Raw genomic sequence first — 23,411 nt, 5'->3', positions numbered from 1 at the left:
GGTCTAGATACATACTGCGCCAATAAAGTATCCTTACACTTGGAAAAATAATCACAATTTCCAAACTGATTAACAATATTGGGGTAAATTTGTTTTTTTTAATAGATGCATTATCTAATCCTGCACATTATGACACGATTGACACCACATTGAATCCAATACCGGGGGGGTATGACTTCAAGAAGCAAAGTGACAAGCATTTGATTAGACGAAAAAACTGGCCTATTCAAAATGCCACAGACTAGACACCTGGTTTGAGAGTGATGAATGGGTAATTTATGCGTATGGCTTTAATTTAAGGCCATATAAAATTAATATTTTGGTTCTCGTCCAGAGGATTTTCATGAATTGATGAGGGAGGGAGTTTTTTTTTTCAATGTAAAATCAGCACTGCTTGTAGTTTCCGGTCTTTTCCAACAGACCTCGAGGAAACGATGAGGCACTTTTTTTTTCAAATGTGAGATTCTGAGGGATAACCCCCCTAGAGTACCACAAAAAGACTTGGAAGTGATCCTTGTTCTCTAATAAACTTATTTATATATGTATGAAAAATTCATAAATCATTCCAAAGTCTAAAATAATTAAAACATCTTTAAAAAAAAAATCTGACAAATCCCAGAAATTAAGGAGGGAGGAGACGAGAACCAAAACATTAATTTTATACGGCCTAAAACAAAAGGAACAAAAGAAAACTGAAAGAAAAGAACTGACAAATAAAATGAAACTTATGAAAAATATAGAGAAGTAAAAACTTAAATAAAAACTGCTTTTTAAAATAACGCTTCATTGAAGAAACTGTGTTGTCTCTTTGTTTCGCTTGTTGAAATCTTTTTGCGCCTTGTATAGACCAGTTTGTCACTGGACCCTCGTCTATTCAATTGCTTGTAACTTTACTTCTAGAGGTCACATTGGATTCAATGTGGTAGCTTGCAGTGTCATAATGTGCAGGATATTAGATAGTGTATCTATCAAAGAACAAATTTACCCCAGTATTGTTCAGTTTTAAAATTGTGATTATTTTAAGTGTAAGGATACTTTATTGGCGCAGTATATGTTGCGAGCGCAGCGAGCAGGAAAATTAAAGCGTTTCCGTACTGTTTTCCTGAGCCTTTTTAGAGCGTTTTATTTAAAAGGCGCCCCATGAATCGTGATGAATGTGTGCCAAAAATCGCTTGCCCCCCCTCTCGGCTCGCCAAAAAAAAAAAAAATTTTTACCAGGCTCCCCCAGGGCTCATTATTGCACCGTGAGCCTCTTAAAGGACTATTTCGTGATCCTAGCATCCTCTTTTTATGACATTTTTCAGTAGATATCCACGAAAAAGCCTATTTCCACAATTTCAGTTGATGATTCCGATTTGCGAACTGAAATTAGGCCTACTGCATCGCGTGCGCTGTCATGCATTTTTATCATTTTAATAATTTCTTTAATGGCTATCGGAAATGGATAATTGAGATCGGAGAACAATGATTGATAAATTGGGGATAAATTATTCATTTCAAATTTTGTTAATAAAGCACAAGTTGAAGTCAGGTAGTATATCTCGAATATAGCAGGTCTGGCCTAGCTAGGTCTGGCCAGGGTCTGACAGGGACAAAGTCTAGAGCCCTCTATCACTTGAGTTTGCATAAACTGTGATAAAGGACCCCGTATATTTCGGGTCACATGTTCAGGTTAAAAATAAAACTACCCCGGTACAAACATTTTGCGCACGACGCTTGAATAACCCTGCGATTGAATGGAATGATCAAAGATCATTTCGAATCGTGTGCAAAAGAGCCACCCTTTTCGTCGCCATATTTTACCAGGGTGGCTTTATGACGTTGATAAATTGCTACAATTTTTCAGCGAATTTAGACGGTAAGCTTTGGTTATTTGCTTTGGAAAATTACTTGAGAGAATGAGGAGGTACCATGGATACGGATGATTACAATATTAGAAGCATAGACTGAATAATTTAGCAAATAAAGCGATATAAACATGTACCATACGGGTGGTAGATGGCGACGTTACGTTGTTGATAACGAGTGACCCCCCGGGACATAAGCGGGTTTGGGGAACCGGGGAGGCCCAGGTACAAAATACCGTATGGCCCGCGGGGGTCGACATCGCGGGGCCGGGGACCGTCATGACCGTGTCTCAAACCAAATATTAGAATTTGGTAAAAGAGGAAGGTCTATGTTTAATGTACACAGTAGACTAGTGGCACTATCATGGTGTGCTTTTTTAGTTTATGTTGAACAGAATAAAAATAAGCAGTTAGGAAGGTGACTAGGAGAACATGTAGAACTGGCTCAGTTCCTCGGACTACGAGTCGAGGGCCTCACGAGGCCGCAAAGCGGCTGAGAGGGTGAGGCTGCCAGAGCACTACTTAGTACTTCCAGCGGGTACAGGTCACGGCACTGGGTCCAGGAGAAGGTGACCTGATATATTTGACATGATTATATTTATAAACTTGAATGTATAACATTCCACAGAGGAGAGAAAACAGCCCGTACCACCAGTCAAAGTCTCCGCATCATCCGATGATGAGGGCCGATTTGCGAAAGCACGCAACGCTCTATCGCGTATACTGCGAAGGCACGCAGCGCTGGCGTGATTGTTTGACACGGCACAATCGGCCCTCATGAATATGCGAGAACTCACCGTATACAATACACGGGGACGTTGACTGGTGCATGTGGGTGGTACGCTCTCTGTTTTCTCTCTGTGCATAATTCATAAAATGTCCCTTTCAGGCATTTCCTTTCATTACTTTTCTCTTGGTACATTCACATACTTCAGTGTGTTAGTTTTTCAGTATGGCATAAAAATGCTACATGTACTCAACTCCAAAATATATGTCTATTTCCTTCCGTTTTCTGAATGTGATTTTCAAGATTTATGCAATTATTGTCAATAACATTTAACGGATTGAAGCAAATGCCCTGTTCATACATCCACGCTATGTAACAGCGAGCATGATTAGTCGAGAGCCGGGCATAAACAGCCGGATGTGCGATCATCGGGTAGGGAAAATTTTTAATAATGTTACTTGTAATTTTTTTGTTATTATTTTGATGAAATAAGAATCACAAAATGTTCTGGTATGTATGAACAGGGTTCATTCTTATATTTTCATGACTTAACGGTTGTTTATGCCCTCGGGGCCCATCGGACATTAAACAACTGTTTAGTCATGAAAATATATGAATGAACCCCTAATTAATGAGCCATTTGAAGTATAAAAAAAACCTTTATGTCACAAAAAAACTAACATTGAAAATTCTACTCCAAACTGACTTTATTTATAATTTGTGGTAAAAAGCAGGGGGGCCGGCCAAGATTGGCTCAATTTTGATGTTGTCATTGGTTTTACACGTAAACACAAAAATGTCTCAAATTATTTCAAAACTGTACGTATGTTATTAAGCACTATTTTATCAGTCTAAATCTGTTGAGGTTCGCCAGTGAACCTCATTGTAAGTACTGTTTTTTATATTTTTTGTATGAATAACGCACGATATGTTACGATATATACTGAAAATTTCCCCCACGTGTACCAATGAGTTTACGTGGTGTAGTGGTTACGGATCTCGCCCGCCACGCATAGGGTCCCGAGATCGATTCCCATCCCCGGCGATGATTAAAAATTTTTCTTCTTCTTTTTTCTTTGAATTTAAAATTATTTATTTTCATGTGAAAATTTATATATTTCACTGGGAAATATATTTTGTGCATTTTTTTTTCTGTAATGGGGCCACCCGGCCAATAGAGCTAAAAACGGAACTTGGCTCCGGGAAAAAATAATTGCGTCCATCGTGCAGGCAGTGTTGCCGTCATATTGTCTGTTTTGTTTACGCTTTTGGCTGTTGCCACATTGAATAATGTAGTCCACCATCGTCTGGTAAAAAGAGACTTTTTTTCAAAAAAATAACTTACAAACCAAACTGATGTTACCATAGGATTCCTTGATGCCTTACTTTCCAAGTAATAACATATTTGTTTTAGAAATAAACAGTGAAGTCGGGGAGAGACCTGTCCATGTTTTCATCACATTGCTCTGCCCATATAAAACCTGTAAAACCAAATAAAAAAATTAATTTGTTTCGCATCCACCCCCCTCCTCGCTTCTGTGATCAGTCCCATTTTATATTATTTCGTATTAAATTTGAAGTGTTTAATTCTTTAGCAAAAGTGTTACTGCTGATAAACAAGTTTTTGGGCAAAGCATCTGGAAACAAATGTGCTTTCAAAATTTTATACTGACACGTCAGCTTTATGGAAAACAGATGCTCCAAATTGTGTTCTTGCCATGTTAAAAAATACTCAACTGGCTGAAACTCTTAGGGTTTGGTATCTGTATAACTTATAAGAAGAAAATAAAAGAGAATCTTGGTTATAATAATTATTTCCTTCAGGATTCCATTTGGTGGAATTGCAATATTCGTTTGAAAACCAAGAAATTCTTCTTTTATCAAGATTGGTTTGAACTTTGATCGTGGTATGCATACTTTTGAGGATCTTAATAGAGCATATAGAGGGTATAATTTTGTTAAATCTTTTGAAGATCTTGTTCTTGAATTTGATATCTCTATTAAAGACAGACAAAAGTACAACTATCTTATGATTGACTGATTTTATAACCCCCCCTTATGTTCAAGAAAGTATTTTTGATAAGATTGTTGAAAGCTTATTTGAAAATGGCAAAATTACGAAGTACCGTAACCACCCGGGTATAAGCCCACCTTCAGGTATAAGCCCACCCCCTATTTTTCAAAACATTCTGGGAACAAGGGTGCACTCGGCTATAAGCCCAGTACTAAATTTTGGCCAAGTTCTTAAATCAAATCAATGCTTTTCTCTCACATAGAACAAATATAAAAAATTATCAGTTGATAAATAACATTCCACACTTAGAATTTTAAGAAATTGACAAAGATGATAGAAATTACTGGTACATTGGGCATATACAAATTGGGATGATTTTTCTTATTTCTAAATTCAAGTACTAGCTCCTCCCCGGTTATAAGCCCACCTCATTTTTGAAGTGAATCTGCCATCTAGGGGGGTGGGCTTATACCCGAGTGGTTACGGTAATACACTATTTTGAAAACACAGGACGGACCTGCCAAAACTGAGAGCTTTTGGATTGATGCTTTAAATATGGATCAGGATACGGATTGGAATGAAGTTCACAATGATAACTTTTCTTGCAGTAGGCCTATTGAAACTCAACTTAGGGCTTTTTACTTTAAACTGTTTCACAGAGCAATTTGCACAAACAAATTCCTTCTTAAAATTGGTAGAATTGATTCCCCACTTTGTGGTTTTTGTAATAATTCTGAGGAATCTTTGGTGCACTTATTTTGTGATTGACTGTGAGCACAGAATTGTAATCAATTTTCTTGTATTATGTTTGAAGTTTTATATTCATAGATGATAGATGTAAATTTCAAAAGACTTCTCCCAATTTCCAAGCTTTTATGAACTTTGTGAGATTGAAACTTAAAGGGGGTAACCCTATTGGTTTTGGATATGGATTGTCTTTAAAATTACATAATAATATCAAATATCGCCCCCTTTATGCTGCTTTGTGAAAAAACGAGAGCATTTTCAGCGTAAATGTGAATAAATAGCCAACTTTGCAATCCAATACCTTGGTATACGTGAATTGCATTCTGGGCAGGCAAGCAAGCAACAACAATTCCCGTTCAGTATGACTTAATGCTGACATGCTGTATAATGCCCGGCCCGTATTGAACGGAAAATGTTTTTATTTTCGTACCGTTTCCGAAAAAAAGGAAACAAAATATATTTCCCCTTGCAATCTGTACATTTCAAATGAATATAAAAAGTTTGGGTTAAAAATGGAGAGGAAAAAAATCTTCCGACACGAGATTTTGGACCGGTACCTCTCGGGTAACTCACAGTGCGCTAACCGATTGAGCAATTTAGCCCACGATGTACATCGAGATTTTTTATAATTAAATACGGCATACCGCCTCGATGGTTCGCAATTAATTCCCTACCCAGAAATCCAAGTAATTTTTATTTTCACAAACTGGTAGCCTGTAAAACCGCTGTGTTTCATGATTTCTCGGAAATACATCGACTTGGGCGCCAAATTTCAGGATAGTAATGAGAAAAATAGTATCTATTATGTGATACCAAAACCTCATCAACAATGAAAAAATCGGGGATGATGCTGTCGATCGGGTTACGGACCTTTAATACAGAATACAGGATTGCTGAAGGTAAAGGTAAATTGGGCAAACATTTGAAGACATTGACCTTATAGTGAGGATTGAGATCACTTTGCGTGCCAATCTGTTTTTATTTTCATTTCCTCTTTTTTTTGCTCACTCTACACCTGATGAAAATAACACGGGAAACTTGTCCTTTTGTCTGTGTCTTTGTTGTTTTTTGGTGTTTGTGTTTGTTTTGTTTTGTCCTTTTTGGTGTTTAAACTGAAATTTGTTAATAAAATATCAGCATGAATCCCTTGCAAGTGTTTTTATGGAACTCAAAGGGGTCCCCTCATAATAAAACGGGCCTCATCGTTTTTCGCGCAGATACTGAAAACTGCTAGCAAAATTGTATTGCACATACTTATGATACTTTTTAATTCCTTCCAGGTGAAAAGCCCTAAACTGTTGAATCTTGTCAAGTGAGCAGAACTAAATATGGATAGCCAAGACTCGTCAGGTAAGTCCTGCCATGGATGGAGGAAGGGAGCAGCATGCGTTGAAGGGTCATTAGATAGAAAATCCAATAACTTTGTTATAAGACCCTTCACAATTAATTCTTTTAAGGGCATTGGAACCGAGGAATATCACAAGGGGTGTATTCCGAGGTCCAAAGCAAAATGTTTAGATTTTTCACAATGCCCAACATTACCGATGCAAAGTTATTAACCTCATATTCATAAGGCCAAGAAAAAAACTTGTTTGCTTGCCCTCAAATGAATTTTAAAAATTGGGTCGGTCGGTCGGAATTTCATTTTCTTCTTCTTTTTTTTCTTCTCCTTTTTTTTTAAGTACTAGCAAACTCTACTGTTTGTTTTAATTAAGGCTCAAAATATGAAAATTCAGACAATTTTGGTGTCAAATGAATTAACTAACATTACAAAACAACTAAAATGTTGAACACAAGCTCTAAAATATTTTTTTTACATCTTCAGAATGCAAAAAGTTGAAAAGAAAAGAAAACTTTTTCAGGAATTTCCAAAAATAGGGTCGGTATTCTTTTGAACAATAAATTTAAAAAAACACTTTTTTCTGATTTCCAAAATTAGGGTTGGTCGGTTGAGGGCAAGCAAACATCTTTTATTTTGGCCTAACCATCATTTTGATCTCTTCACTTTAATACAAAAGAAAACAAAAGTTTCCTCCAAATTTCGTAAAAATACACAGCTTTTACATTTTCACTTTCCAAAAATCATGTAAAATCAGCCGTTTTGAGGAACATTATTAGAAAATATGTCTGCAATTTTTTGGGAAATTTAGGGTAATTTTAGCTAATGCCCGACCGCCCAACCCAAAGGTCCGTCTACCCGCAGAACAAGGTGTGTGTTTTTTTGGTGAACTTGCCAAGAAAAGATCTTACTTTTTATTTACGAATTAAATGTGTTACATCAGCAAAAAGTGTGCAAAGGAACTCGGATTTATGAAGGTTTTATGTTTTTTCTTTCTTTCTTTTCTTCAATTTTTAAAACCTTGTTTCTTTGTTGATGTTTCCCCCAGAAGATGAGGACGTGTTTGAGTGTGGAAGATGTCGTGAGAAGTTCTCCAGCCTGGAGGAATTCATGGAGCATAAAAATAAACGCATCTGTCGCAAACCTAAGGGTGAAAGCAGTATCAGTGAGGGCGCTTCATTGGCACCTCCGGGTGAGGAGCCGGGTCAAGCTTCAGGAAATGATAATGGTAGGTGTGGTAACTATCTACACACTTCCCATCATGCATTTTTTTTTTTTTTTACTGTACTTTGCGATCTAATGCAACTGGGTTTTATTTTAATGCACAAATCATGTGTATTTACGCATTCACACACTTTCCATTACCCCCGGCCATCACCCCTTCTAGTGCAAAGTCCAATGCATGTATACACAATCTTGAAAACGTATGTGTTCACATATTCAGTGATCTGGTAGTGATAGACCCTTAGGATTATGGCTGTAACTAGCATGAGTCAGTAGTAATATAATATTTACTAGCTTAAATAAATGCCCCCCCACCACCACTTCTTAGATTTGTGAGCATCCTGGCGAAAAAGAATTAGGGTCAACAATTCAGTGAAACTGTATTTAAAATTTCAAAAATACCCTCTGGATAATGTTTTATACCCTTCAGATGAAAAAATCACAATTGAAGGGTACAAAAAATGGAATAAACCCCTTCAGCAAAATGCTTTTAAAAGAAAACCCCAAGTGCAACATGGGTGGAAGTGACAAGTCAAGAAATAAACATATTTTGCAAGATGTGGATGTGCTCTGTTTATTGAGGTACTTTTTGTCACTATCAACCCATGTTGCACTAGATAGTAAATCAGACAGGAAATTGAAATGAAAGAAATGCATTGTGGGAAGTGTAAGATATCTTTGGCATACAATCATGCATGAAACTATTGATTAAAGACTTAAATTCAATTTTGTCATCAAGGTGTCAACGTCAGGATTTAATTCATTCCGACATGTCAACATGAAAAATGTGTCTATGAGTTACATACTGCACATACGATTTTATTGGGTGGGCAAAATTTGCCACTTTGAAAAAACAAATTTCATGAACTTTGGGGCCATTGATAAACAAAAATGGCTGAAAATGCACCCAGAGTCTGAATCAAATGGCTGAAAATGCATCTCAAACTTCCCCGTACCCTCGTTTCCACTTAGAACCCTCCAAGTCTTAGGCCAAAAAAAAAAAAAAAAGGTTTGTCTCACGAACCCGCACAAGCATAAGTATGTGAAAGCGATACAGCGCGTTTGTCTCACGCTGACCGCCTTTTTAAAGGTTTTTTTTTTTTTTCCCGATTTTCCGGTTCCCGATAGTTCGACCAACGTAGTAAAAAATGAATTCCTCAATGTCAGAAAACCATCGAAAATGTCAGGCAGCGCGTATGCCATTAGTGTTGCAGATAGCCCGTAACCCACACCGTAGCCTCAGTCTCGCTAGTTTCACGCCATCCTTGCAACGGCACGGAGCGTATTAAGCCGACGAAGCAAAGTGGATGCAATAAAAGGACTTAGGCTACGGAGAACTCTGCGATCGAGTGAAGCCATGTTGTTTTCATAAATTTTTGTATTTTTTGTAGCTGTTTTTTAACGAATTTTTTACCGTTTATTTCAACATGATTGTTCGTATTCGTATAGTTAAAACAGGGGGGCATGTGCTGAGGAATTGGGCACTGCATCGGTGCGCCGATTCGGTTACTCTGAATGCCCTAAAAATGAGTTGGTGTCGGGCGAAGCTGTAACCCGTATTTTCCGGCAATTGAGCCGCTTTTACCTACAATGTCGACCGGCTCTGATGAAAGCTGGTATGAGCCAGACGGATCTAATAGGGGTCCCAGCTGATTTCACAGTACAAGATGTACATACAGGTATGCCATACTCTTTTCTGTATTAAAAAAACAATAAGCTTAAAAAGAAATATAGGGATATATCAAAATTGAACTCGAGCATGCGAACTGTCAATGACTGTTTTGATAATTTTAATATGATCATGAAATTTTCCAAAACAAGAAATCATGTCAATCATGATGGCCGTCACCAGGACCATCACGCTGTATGCCCGGCAGGGTTTATAGCGGTGACCTGCTGAGTTCAGGGGTCCAGGCATCTACGTCTATGTGTGTCTACGTGTGTAAATTCTGTATATACTGGCAATGATACTTGATGATAGCCATCAAAAAAGTAAAAAATTGTCAACTGTGATTGACTTGAGAGACTTCATGCATGTCCTTCCGCCTTGCTATATTCTCACGCCACGGTCGCACATCGGGGCATGAACCGCTGACAATAGCGCTGAAGTGAAAACAACATTCCCATTCACTGAACTCTTGAGTGTATATTAAAATACAAGCTATATCATATGCCAGGTTCGACTCTTGAAGTAAATGATGCGATACGTTGTCTTCACTCCAATTCATGAAAAGATGTGATGTGGCTCCGACCAGGAGAATTGCCTTGGACTGATTGATGCATATACACATAGCAATTTTTTTGATATCGCACAATACTTTGTGCACAGTCAATGTTCAATATCATGGACGCGCTGTACTTTAATTCAACAGTGATTGTTCAATTTCCCCCAGTCAGAGAGTATTGTTTCACTTTTTTTTTGCAGGAGATCACAACCAACACTTGTATGTGGAAATCGAACTACAGGTAGATACTAGCATTCCAGCACTTCCGTCTACGGCAACGACTCGGTCGACCACAGAAGTAATAACCGTGGCAGCAGCTGATTCAACGTCTGAGAGCGATGAAGAGCCATCCACATCAGGTGTTAACCAATCTCCTCCAAAAAAGTGTGGGATTTTAAGGCTGCGTACCAGAAAGGACATCTGCCACCAAAACAAAAAGGGACCAGAGGTGATGTGCGTCTCTACAATGCCATACTAGACATGATTTCACAAGCTAAAGGTGGTTGGAGTGTTGATGAGGTGCACTTGTCAGGTGCCAGCAGTTTACCTAGGAGGTAGGTTTTTAGAGCAAAATTGTTTACTTTGGCAATATATGTGTGTATGAATTTTCCTTGTTCTCCTGGTCAGGGCTAGAAATTCAATGAGAATCAGAGAATTGATTCTCGCAATGATTCTTGTGACAATCAGATATGAGAATCAATTTCTCTCATTGAATAGTGCAGTAAACTTTCCAGTTGTTGTTAAATTTGATTCTCGATGGGAACTTCTAGCCCTGCTGGGGCATAAATATACAGGGCATAGAAAAAAGCGGTAAACGTGGGAACGCCATTCCCAGAAAAATATTGAGGAGTGGCAGAAAATAAATGGAGCGACTGTGACTGGCAAATTGTATATTATTTTTATATTATTTTCATGAGTATAATGTCACCTGGCACCTGAAAATGATATTTTGATACTCCAACATCTGGATACTGTAAACACACCGATAAAAATTAAAGAAAATTTAATGATGTTGCTGAATTTTGCTATTTATTATTTTTTGTATTCCTATCCAGGTTTGTTCGTCAGTTGAAAGATTTCCTGTGGTATATTGATGGGCATCATGACGCCTTTGCGAACAGATGTTGCCACCTTCCTGAAGTTATAAAAAAATTAAGCGGGTTTAATAGACCTCAAGATCACGGACATTCAAAGGCCAAGCTGAGGGCAGAAACGCTGCAGGATTACGTGGACCAAATGGGGGAGTATATTCATCAGGTGAGTGAGATGTTGAGAGAACTGCCTTTGCTGAATGAAATTTTAAGGACAAGACATTAAAATACATTGTTAGTGGACCATATTCCATAAATGTTGGTTTATATTTGAAAGAAAAAAAGAGCAGTTGGGACCAAGTCCTGCGTCAAAGTTGTCATGAATGTAGGTCAGTAAAAAATAACAACCAAAGTAAAAATGAAAAAAATAAAATTAAAATTAAATAAAATAAATAATGAACACCAGTTTTGGTTGCAGGGGATCATCATATTTTTATTTATAGTAGTAGCCTGAATTAATATTTTATATCTTGTTTTTATCCTGTTTTCATTTTGCACAGGCCTGGCTGAACAGATCGTATAACAAGAACCTGAGAGAAATTGTGCTGCAACTACGTGAAGTTGTGATCAAGTATGTAGACTTGCTTTTAAGCCGCAGAGAACAGGACTTGAAACGCCATTCTTCCTTGGAGCCAATGAGGGAGCCGTCAAATAGCTCTGATGTAACTATCTTACCTCCTAGACCTGCCAGTATTTTCATACCGTCACATTTCCAGAGTAGTGTTAATCACATTGTCAGAGCAATGAAAGAGCTTGAGGATTATGAAACTCTCTTTTTAAATGAACTTCTACCAGAAGCTAATAGGGAACGATACACTTTGTTAGATTTCATAAAAAGAAATGGCCTTATCCCTGGTGTCAAGGTCAGCTTATATACATATTCAGGTGGGAATAACATTGGCAATACATATTTTGCATGGAAAGAGAGTGCCTCTACTAGTAGTCAAGACACTGTAAACACAGAGCGTACACGTGTCATTGCAGGTATTGTGTCAAAAATAAAAACATACCACACAAGGGCAATGCGTAGGGAAACAACAGACACAATGTCGAGAATACTTGTTGCCTCACCCTGTCAACTACGAAACTTGTATAAAATGCTAACAAAAGACCAGAGTGTTGCTGAAAATCAGGTGTGTAAAGAAATGGATAGCCGTATGGCGTCAATTGTGGAATCAGCAGATGAAAATATCATTGTAGATCTGAGACATACAAATGGTAGAAAACCAAAGTTTGATAAATTTTGGGACATTGTGGACAAATTTTTGGCAGATAAAACAAGCGTAGATGATAGAAGACATGATGAGGTAATAGAGGACGGTGAAGTTGTTACTCATATGGCCCTGGCCCTCTCCATGCAGGATATTTATCGCCAGTGTTCGAGATAGCTGCTTCAAATGAAGATGATGTTGAAGTTCCTACATATTCTTGGTTCAGATTACAATTTTGGCCAAAAAATCCCACGCAACGCTCTGCCTTGCATTACACAGGCAGGTTCAAAATAAAACACCAGGTGCAACAAAGGCAACTGCGCAAATTCCATGTAGATGCTCACTATTGTAATGTTCTATACTCATTTCTCAAGAAATATGCTGTAGATGTAAAATGTAATTTGGGAGAAGAGGTGATCAGCATGATCAGCATGGATGATAAGGCTAAAGTTCAAGTTGGCGAGCCGGGTCTACCCATGGCTGCCGTAGCCAGGGGAAAGCAAGTAATTGTCGGAATAAATCAATCCTTCAAAGTAGGGGATCATGATTTCACCAAGGTGTCACTGGTACCATCTGTAACCCTGATCCATGAAATTCCAGAAACAATTGATGGATCGTTCTACAGGGGCCAACCATTTTGTTGCCTAAAATTTATGCCAACCCAACCATCAACTCCAATTCGTCATATTGCAGAAATCTCAAAATTGATGGATACCCACAATCCTCCAATTCAATTATTTTATTCTGATGGGGGGCCAGACCACAATGTATCATTCCTATCTGTTCAGATATCTTTAATAGCCTATTTCAGACAAAAGAACCTGGATCAGTTGATAGCTGTTAGAACTGCCCCAGGGCATTCTTATCGAAACCCTGTGGAACGCATTAACGCGATTCTAAATCTCGCACTCCAAGCTGTGGGGATGATGAGGCAAGAAATGGCCAAAGAAATGGAGGATATGTTTAAAGCATGTGGGAATCTGAAGAAAATCAGGGCAAAAATTGTGAGTAACCCCGAATTAGGAACATCTCTCCTGGATAGTGTTCAGTCAACCATTACACTTCTCAGTGATGTTATTGCCAGATGTAGGTTGAAGGAAAACAACTTTAAGTTGTACACTCCTGCAGACACTGAGATGATGAAAGAGTTATTCCAATCTATTATAGAAATAGATGACAAAGTAACTGAAAAAGACCAGAAGAAAGATTTGCGTGCTCGGAAAGATCTTTCCAAATTCCTTGATCATTGCACAAAAAGACGCACATACTCGTTTAGTATCCTCAAATGTGGCGATCAATCATGTGACATTTGTTTGCCACCAAGATTGTCACCAGATCAGTTCAAGTTACTTTGTCATTTACCAGATCCAGTGCCAGATGGCACAGGAGACAAGTACCTACCATTTGAGGAGAAGTCCTCAGACTCAGACGAGCAACATCTTCCATCAAAGAAACAAAAATCACGTGGTACCCCAGGGTACAAGGAGGCCCCATTTGGATTGTCTGCACAAACAGCACAGACAACTCTACAATGTGTAGAGTGTACAAAACAAAGAGTTGTGTATTCTAAAAAGAAACTTAAAACAACTCAATTGGACTCCTTTTGGAGGTGCATGGAGTATAACTTTTATACATGCGGAGCCAAAATGGAAGATTTTGTCACTGAGCCTGAGGATAACCCTGATTGTGAGATCCTGAAGTTGTTGTATGTTAGGTCACATCTCTGTATGGATAAAATTGAAACTTCGTACTATGCTGCCAACTTCAGTGATATCTGCTGTATTTGTGGTGCAGAGGGTGATCTTGTAAAAAGTAATGCCCATTACCCTATCTGTCTTGAGTGCAAAGAGAATGGTAGCTTGCCCGTAAACAAGAGGAAGCGCAGCCACATGCAGATGTCAAATTGACCATTTATATGAGTGTGTTCTTCACAAAGTTTATCTGTAGGTTTGACTGGTTGAGTCCTGAGATATCAACTGGAAAAATGGTATCAAGAGTTCTTTATACTTTTCCCCACAAAAATTGCTTTTGAAATGCTTGGGACACTTTAAATGCAAAGACTTCACACAGATTGAAGTTTCTTGGTACATATTTTATTTTTAAACCATATTTACAATTGTGTATTCTACATTGTGAAAAGGCAGTATATGTGGCAGTGATATAAAAAGCAGTTTCAAGGAAAAATTATGTTAACATTGTTCACAGAACAAGTGATAGAAATGCCACTATAGTAGAACTAAAACACACATTTGTACTTTGATGAACACTAGATGACCCAATTGGTCATTGTATTGTTACACTCAATATGCATTCTGCATACCAACACAATAGATACAATTTGAAACAAAAAGCCACATTGTACTCTAGGTTGGTACATATGAGCGAGAATTGATCGGTCCATAGAGGGGTAAAAAGGTGAAAACTGAAGAAACCTCTCGATAGAGTACCGAAAGCTCACTCAGCTCTCTAAATATTCACCTCTATGGAAACATCAAATCTCGCTCATACCAACATTTGTATCGTAACTTTGTATTTTGCACTGATTTTAATAGTGATCAGCTCTAGGAAGGCAAATAAAATACAGTTACAGAATATTAACATTGTAAATTTGTTGCTTCTCTTTCATTGTAAGACCACTTGTAGTTTTCCAATACCTGTCTTGTGATTTTCATTTGTCTCAGGCTAAAAAAAAAAAAAAAAAAAACGCATTAGCATAGCTTCTAAACCAAAAAAAAAAAAAAAAAAAAAGCATAGCACTTAGCTTTTTGGCAAATGTTCGTGAGACAAACCTTTTTTTTTTTTTGGCCTTATTGGCATTAGATAATAAAACATGTAAATTGTTTCATCAATTTTGTCATTTCAGACCGTATCCAAGGAGATAGCATCATAATGGCAGCTAGTATCGCAAGTGGCATAGATAACATGGATGACAATAACCATCCTCCCCCTCCTCCTCCCACATCACTAAAACAAGACAATACATCACCGGCCGATCCGAAGGTACAAAAGGCGACAACGTTGATGACATGGTTGAAATATCGCTGGCGTTATACAACATCAAGTGTTCGTTTTGTAGTTCGGCTTTCACAAGCCAAGCGGATCTTCGAGATCATTTTGCGACGGTGCATCGGATCAGCGTTGAGCAGGTGGAGAAATTAGTCAAAGATTTGGAGAAGGCGCATAAGAAGAAACCGAGAGCCGTGAGAAAATCAGGTCCAGTACGTCCCAGAAAGAAATTACCAACCGACTGCAAACTGTGCTGCAAAACATTTAGTTCGCGTAAGAATTTTCTAAAACATAATCGTTCCAAGCATCATTTAGTTAAATTACAGCAACAGATTGCCGCGGAAGCGCCAGGGAAGCGTCTCAAGAAATGCAGCAATTGCCAGTTCTCGGCGAACAGTGCCAAAGAACTGACGGACCACATCAAGAAATCGCATTCAATTGGCATCAGGGAATCGGAGCAGGAAGTGCCGCAAAAACGAGGTCGAGGTAGGCAACGAAAGATACGGCCACTGGTGGACACAGATGCAGGAAATGAGACTGGATCGTGTCCAGAATGCGGTAAAGAAATGAAAGAAAAATTGCTAACTACGCATGTTATTCGTTGCCTGGCTAAAAACTCCATCCAGAATGCTCCGAATGTGGGAAAGCGGTGTTGCAGAAAGCCCTCTACCGTCATCAACGGCGGTGCATTAACAAGAAACATCTGATATGCCCGTTATGTCAGCACCAATCGCGAGAAAGATACGACTATACAGTGCACGTTAACAACCACAAGACATGGCTTCCTGCAGACCCTGGAGATGTGGTGATGAAATTGGAAGAACATGGTGCGGGTGAAGATGCACATGAGCAGAACGGCAGCGCAAGTGGCAACGGTAATAGTAGCCAGAGTCAAGATATGAATGAGGATATTAAGCCTCAAGTTAATCAAGACAGTAGTCATGACACTATATCTACGCTAGATTTATCAGTTTTGGGGTTGACACCGACAACACCAATGACTGGTCAAGAACAAAATGGCCTCGCAGTCACAGGTATAGAATCCAATCAATCAATCACTCCAAGCACAAGTACAGATCATGATGGAGGAATGTCTCGTAACGATGGGATGGCTAGCAGTGGTAATACTAACCACAGCCAAGATGAGGCCGTTAAGCCTCACGATAGCAGCCATGATACGATATCTACTCTAGATTTATCCGTTTTAGGGCTGACGCCGACCACACCGACTACTGGTCAAGACCAAAATGGCCTCGCAGGTATAGACTCGAACCAATCGGCCATTCCAAGAGACGAAGAATTGTCTCAGAATAATGCGACTAGTAGCGCAGGAGGAAACGTAACGGATGCTATGGACGGTGATGAACAACGCAATACGCGTCAAAAGCAGCTGAAATGTCACTCATGCGATAATTGGTTTCAACGCTCCAATATCAAGCAGCACATGTTCACCGTCCATAATCTAGTCAAGAAATTCCAGTGTCGCGTCGAGAGCTGTATGCAGGCTGCGACTGCCATCGAAAACTTTCTTGAACACGTAAAGGCGCATGAGAATTTTCCGTCGTTTTCTTGTGGCTGCCGAAATTGCATCATCAGAAACGCGAACACGGATAATCCGGAGTATATCACTATGTTGAAGAAGCAGAAGCTGAAAGAATACTACCAAGGCATGGAGTACAAGTGTAACAAATGCTGGGTAAAATTCCCGACGGCCGAAGGACTTGAAAAGCATAATCGCAAGGAGACGCATAGTCATCCGTGTCCCGTCTGCGGTAAAGTCCAAGTCAGCAAGCGTCAACTTCGCATGCACACTATAACGCACTTAGACGAACGCAACTTCTTGTGCGAGGAATGTGGCGCTAGTTTCAAGACGAAGCGCGATCTGAGTAAGCATCACATGTCGCATTCGGATTTTAAACCCTTCGTATGCCAAGAGTGCGGGAAGGGATTTCTGTTCAAGAACAAGTTGGATCGTCACCGAATGACGGTTCATTCGAACGAGAAACCGTTTAAGTGTACCATACCAAACTGCGACAAGGCATTCTCACGCCGCGACAAACTCAATGATCATGCGAGAACACATTTGTATTACGAACCGTTCCACTGCCGCTTCTGTCCGAAAGGATTCTTCCGCAAGGACAATCTAAAAGATCACGAAGTACTGCACACGAAGGACTACCGCTTCAAATGCGATCGCTGTCCTAAAGGATTTATGAGACCTAAACTTCTCGCACGACACATTGTACATGAACATCAAGTGCCAGATGAACTTGAGGGCGCTAACCAAATAAGTCCGCTACAACAAGAGCAAACAGTGCCAATGAAACTGACAAAACCAAAATCAAAATCAAGATCAAAACACAAGAAGACGTCGTTGTCGTCATCATTATCACCGGAAGCACAGACGCAGAACTTGTCCTCGCAGATTACCTACATGATCTATCAGCAAGCGGCAGGGTCTTCTATGGCGGCGGCATTACAACAGGCAATGCAGAGCGTTAACGCCGGACCAGAAGGTTGTCCGGTCACTCTCCCAGCGGAGGTTTTACAAGCGTATCACCTTACCCAGCAAGCTACTAAAGAAGTGCAGCATAATTTTCAGGTGACCCCGGTGGTCGCAGCGGAAGAGCAGATATTACCGGAAGCGTTGCACGACAGAACCGAGTTTCGCTTGGCTTAGAATTTTGAAACACTAGGAAATAGTATGATCTCATGCCCATAGCTCAGTTCATAATTTGCTGTTTAAGAAAAGCGACCATCGAAGTTCATTCTATGAATGTACAAACAAAGAACTGTGCCCTGATGATGAGACTGAGATTCTAATGAAGCTTTTGAGCCCAGGGCTGAGGGATGCTTCTTAAATAGACAGTTTTAAGACCCAGTAAACACAAAACATTTTCAAAACAATTTAAACAGGTTCTGAGGTTGTATTTTGGGTTTTGGTTTTGGTAACAACATTTTTTACATGTCAGGTTGTATAAAGGTCATGAAAACAGACATTTTAGTTTTCCACAAGGTTTTTCAGGGGTCTGTCGATTTTGGCGCTGTTTATAGCGTAAACATGATTCGCTAATTAAATCATGTCATCACATTGGCACCTCATTCTCTCATCAAGCCACATAGCTACGCCTGACCTAGTTGTTTGTACGCGATAATCAGACAAATATGAGATGTAAAATAGGATTTAATATGAGTATCAAAAAGAGATATAATCCACCCAATTGAGTGGGTGCCACCATAATGATCTTTTGCAAACAGTCAGTGACCTCTTGTCATAAATGTGTTGTACCTGTGATTGCCAGATACCCTTGAGCCACCGAGGGCACCTGGCTGTTTATGACACTTGGCTAATTGCCAAATGACAATCAAGTTAGTGGCAGCACCACTTGAATCTGCAGATTTCAAATGGAGTCACCATGATTCAGGTAACCCCATTTGAAATTCACACTCTCTGTAGTGGAAGATTAAGGTCATGTCTTCCATAGGGGTGTATGGATTTCAACTGGAATAGCCCATTTAGGAGCAGACGACACTGGATGGGTGACTCCATTTGAAATTCACACTCCTTGTGTAGAAGATTAAGGTCATGTCTTCCATAAGGGGTGTATGGATTTCAACTGGAATCTCAACTGAGATTGTGAAATCTCTATTTAAGTTATAAACCCACCAGTTCCACTTCAGTGAGTTTTGTTGTCACCTCAAGATTGGCTGAATGTTAGAGCCGTCAAATGAGCATTCCGATTGTGCCACCATATTATGCATCCTTAGAATGGTGTGCATATTATGCGGTGTTGATAACGGCACGCACAATGACATTATTAACAACTTGGCGGTGACAAATTTGAGGATTTCCGACAACTTTTATGAAAATACATGATTCGTAATCGGACCCCTACACTTTTTTAAACCTTTTGGTTTGTATGCACAAAACAAGTTTACATACCTTAAAAGGGCATTTCGTGATCCACAGCCTCATCCCCCACTTTTCTCAAAAAAGTTGAGATTTTTATATCACTGGAAACCTCTGGCTACATAATGTTTATGTACAAAAAAATTTCTTGCAGATTAATTCGTTTAGCAAAGATATCGTGAGGAAATTTGAATTTCGTTCTGGTGCACCAGAACGAAATTACAACACATTGTCTATGGAGCAGTGTAATACACATAATCATGCATAACTCGCAAACGCAAGATTGGAATCAACTGAAATTTTGGGAATAAGCTTTTTTCGTGGATATCTACTGAAAAATGACATAAAAAGAGGATGCTAGGATCACGAAATACTCCTTTAATCTGTATATTATTATACATCTACATAGCTTTAGACTTGGCTAGAAGTAACTGGAGGAAAAGAGTATAAGGGTTCCCTCTATAGACTAAACTCAATGGTTAACCAGGTTGGAAGGCTGGGGATAGGTTAACCAGGTTGGAAGGCTGGGGATAGGTTAACCAGGTTGGAAGGCTGGGGATAGGTTAACCAGGTTGGAAGGCTGGGGATAGGTTAACCAGGTTGGAAGGCTGGGGATAGGTTAACCAGGTTGGAAGGCTGGGGATAGGTTAACCAGGTTGGAAGGCTGGGGATAGGTTAACCAGGTTGGAAGGCTGGGGATAGGTTAACCAGGTTGGAAGGCTGGGGATAGGTTAACCAGGTTGGAAGGCTGGGGATAGGTTAACCAGGTTGGAAGGCTGGGGATAGGTTAACCAGGTTGGAAGGCTGGGGATAGGTTAACCAGGTTGGAAGGCTGGGGATAGGTTAACCAGGTTGGAAGGCTGGGGATAGGTTAACCAGGTTTTGAGGTGTGGGGCATTTCACAAATGCTTACAATCGATCGTACCCCATTGATTTAATAGGGATTTATGTATGGTAAATTAATCACAAGGCTGGCTTTGTGAATCGGGCTCATGGCTGTTTTGTGCATATCAGACCAAATGTGATGTGATCAAGCAAAATGAGTCGGATATATTGATTTTGAGATATAGCCAATAATAGTATTCAACTTCCTTCTGAGCAAAACTAAAATGGCCATCTCTGGAACCATTATGTTGGGGTTTTGAGCAAGTAAAGGTCTGAGAATGCCCCATTTGCTGAAATTTGAATTTTGATTTTGATCGACATCCTCATTTTGCTGGATCGCATCACAAATGTGACTCTTTTGTGTAGACCCCTCTAAATTTGGCATCCCTGGGCCCTAACAATTTATATCTTTTGTCTCAAGTGTAATATTTAGGATTTTCTGTCATACAGAACTACATGTAGATATGATGCGATAGTGCGGTGTATATTTTAATTTACAATGTATTGTACATCTTGAAATTAAAATTTATCATAAATATATTAGGTACATCATCATCATCAGTCAGTTACGGAGCCAGCGACGACATCCTCCAACTGCTGTGACCTTGGGGTTTGTAAACATTATGCGTTGCCACAGCTGTTTATTACGACCACTTTATCTAGGGCGCCCTCAATTTAAGGCTTGATGATATAACGTAAGCCTGAACTACTACAATCTACATACAATAATAACATGTTTAAACCTAAATTTATACTTACTACACACTACACACTTGTGGCACTATAACTACGAGTTCATTCATAAAATTAAGTTTGTTAAATCTTGGAGAAAAATTGATAGGTATAGCTATAAAATCAGCAAGCCTTAAATTGAGGATACCGTAGATAAGAGAGGATGCATAGGAGTGTAAACGACTGTGTTGCGCTAGGTTGTAAAGCCCCCCCCCCCCATGCATGCAGTGGCAAGCGTGTTCTGGGGGCCCGGACTTTATATGCCGCAGGCAGGCATTATTAACAATCAATCGGGGGTGTCTATTCTTCCAGAAAATCTAAATTATTCCCTGGCGCTAAAGCGCTGTGGCCACATCTTTCCCCAGATTCTTCCCGACCTGAATCCCACAGAACCCAAAAGGGACAATTTTATGTTGCTATCTACATGTGCCATACTTATTATTGTTTCTTATTCCCTCCCTTCCCTGACTAAATGTAGGCATTTGTCAGACCCGCAAACTTTGTTACCATACATGTACTTTAGCTAATTGTGAGTTGTCCTATTCTATCTTCCCTACAAACATTAAATTCATAGTCTTTTTGTTCCTAAATTTCATTTTATTTAAATCTTTCTTGAATCCCTTTGAAACTTCTTCTTTTTCCCCTCCTATTTTTTCTTCTTTATTTTCAAAACACAAAATTCTTCCCAAAATCATGCAAATTGTAAAATTATTCCCTCCCCTTGGGTGCGAATAATGGAAGAATGGACACCCCTGCAATAAATTTATACTATTTTTCATCTTGGCGAGTCGGCGCATTGCATCTGGGTGCATCTTCAAATCATGAGTGTTCCCTGTGTTGAGTGTTGGCATAAAAGATGCGCTGACAACACAGCTGGCTCAACACATTGATGTTACTATACTCTCACCAAGAGGAAAAATAGTATAGCCTGAAAAATATTAATGTGTACAGTACACAATAAATTAGTGAATTCCAGTTGAAATCTATACACCCCCTAATGGAAGACATGACCTTAATCTCCCACACCTGTCGCAAAATTGGAGGCACCAATTTGACACATGTCTACACTCCCTGTGTGGAAGATTAAGGTCATGTTTTCCATAGGGTGTATGGATTTCAGCTGGAATAGCACAAAATGAATTTTGCAATTAAAGGCATTGTACAAATGTATATGTGGTGAAAATTGTTGTAACGAATTCATATTTTCATTATTTATGACTTATTTTAACTGAAATTTGGTAATATTTGTTTTTAAATTGCAATTTCATGAGAATATTTATATTTTTGCTTTAAAATAATGATTTGCTTCGACCCAGAATTGCTTTCTTAAACCGGCTCTGATTGGTTAATATTTTGATATTAAGTATCTGAGTTGACCAATTGAAATTCAGCTTCTTGATGTTCAAGGTGACCGATTGCAATCTCAGAAATGCATGAATTTATAACTTCTTAATTACAAGATATATATGAAAGTATACATTTTTGGAATGGAAATTTGAGGAATCAAAATATACTAGTAAACATGGTGCATATGGTGTGTATTGCTTCAGCCCTACCACCATTCTTACCATGGTGAAGATTGGTTCAATAAATCAAAATAGTCTTCTTATAACCAATCAGCAGGTATAGTACTCATCTAGTACTCATAGGGTTATAACAGGAGGTGCATATGGCGGGTATTGCTTCAGCCCTATCACCATTCTAACCTTGGTGCTGATTGGCTCATAAATCAAAATAGTCTTCTTATAACCAATCAGCAGGTATAGTACTCATCTAGTACTCATAGGGTTATAACAGGAGGTGCATATGGCGGGTATTGCTTCGGCCCTATCACCATTCTAACCTTGCATGGTGCTGATTGGCTCATAAATCAAAATAGTCTTTTAACCAATCAGCAGGTAGTACTCATGGGGTTAACACAAGCCACATATCATGACATATGGCATGTATTGCTTCTGAATGCTTCAGCCCCAACACCACTCTAACAATGTTGCTGATTGGTTCAATAAATCAAAATAAGTCTTCTTTTAACCAATCAGCAGGTAGTACTCACGGGGTTAACACAAGGCACATATAGCGTGTATTGCATCAGCCCTACCACCATTCTAACAATGTTGCTGATTGGTTCAATAATTCAAAATAGTCTTCTTTTAACCAATCAGCAGGTAGTACTCACGGGGTTAACACAAGGCACATATAGCGTGTATTGCATCAGCCCTACCACCATTCTAACAATGTTGCTGATTGGTTCAATAATTCAAAATAGTCTTCTTGTAACCAATCAGCAGGTAGTACTGAATGGATTAAGACAATTTAAGGACCTCACTTGCCTGGGTACTGGAGTAAATTTCACTTGGGAATTGTTTAGTTGTGATGCGGGTACCTGCATGTTCAGAGGATAGTGTCCAGATCCAGATTTATGACTAGACTACATGTAAACGGGTCGTTCGTCT

General features: G+C 39.2%; 2 protein-coding genes across 2 annotated transcripts; both read left to right on the top strand.

The window, feature by feature from the left end:
• The first annotated feature begins 1,743 nt into the window (after nucleotides 1-1,743).
• On the top strand, nucleotides 1,744-19,440 carry LOC140145198 (uncharacterized). Its single transcript, XM_072166973.1, has 6 exons — nucleotides 1,744-1,858; nucleotides 6,616-6,685; nucleotides 7,723-7,902; nucleotides 15,289-15,583; nucleotides 15,700-15,989; nucleotides 16,043-19,440. Exons 2-6 carry the CDS (start codon nucleotides 6,664-6,666, stop codon nucleotides 18,109-18,111), a joined length of 2,856 nt encoding a protein of 951 aa, XP_072023074.1. The 5' UTR covers nucleotides 1,744-1,858; nucleotides 6,616-6,663; the 3' UTR covers nucleotides 18,112-19,440.
• Nucleotides 9,479-15,112, top strand: LOC140146872 (uncharacterized). Its single transcript, XM_072168763.1, is given in 5 exon segments — nucleotides 9,479-9,577; nucleotides 10,324-10,677; nucleotides 11,179-11,380; nucleotides 11,715-12,596; nucleotides 12,599-15,112. Coding segments are annotated over 4 exon segments (2,892 nt in total). The 5' UTR covers nucleotides 9,479-9,577; nucleotides 10,324-10,603; the 3' UTR covers nucleotides 14,333-15,112.
• Nucleotides 19,441-23,411: the final 3,971 nt, after the last annotated feature.

This window comes from Amphiura filiformis, chromosome 2 (genome assembly GCF_039555335.1).
Source record: "Amphiura filiformis chromosome 2, Afil_fr2py, whole genome shotgun sequence".
Lineage (NCBI taxonomy): Eukaryota > Metazoa > Echinodermata > Ophiuroidea > Amphilepidida > Amphiuridae > Amphiura > Amphiura filiformis.
The sequence above is the reverse complement of the archived record's forward strand: the minus strand, read 5'-3'. Positions and strand labels throughout refer to the sequence as shown.

Bases quoted from the DNA above. Each gene is read 5' to 3' on its own strand.
- LOC140145198 (XM_072166973.1), top strand. From the start codon at position 6,664: ATGGATAGCCAAGACTCGTCAG. The intron at 6,686-7,722 runs GTAAGTCCTGCC...TGTTTCCCCCAG, and splicing joins GGATAGCCAAGACTCGTCAG to AAGATGAGGACGTGTTTGAG. The intron at 15,990-16,042 runs GTAAAGAAATGA...CGTTGCCTGGCT, and splicing joins TGGATCGTGTCCAGAATGCG to AAAAACTCCATCCAGAATGC.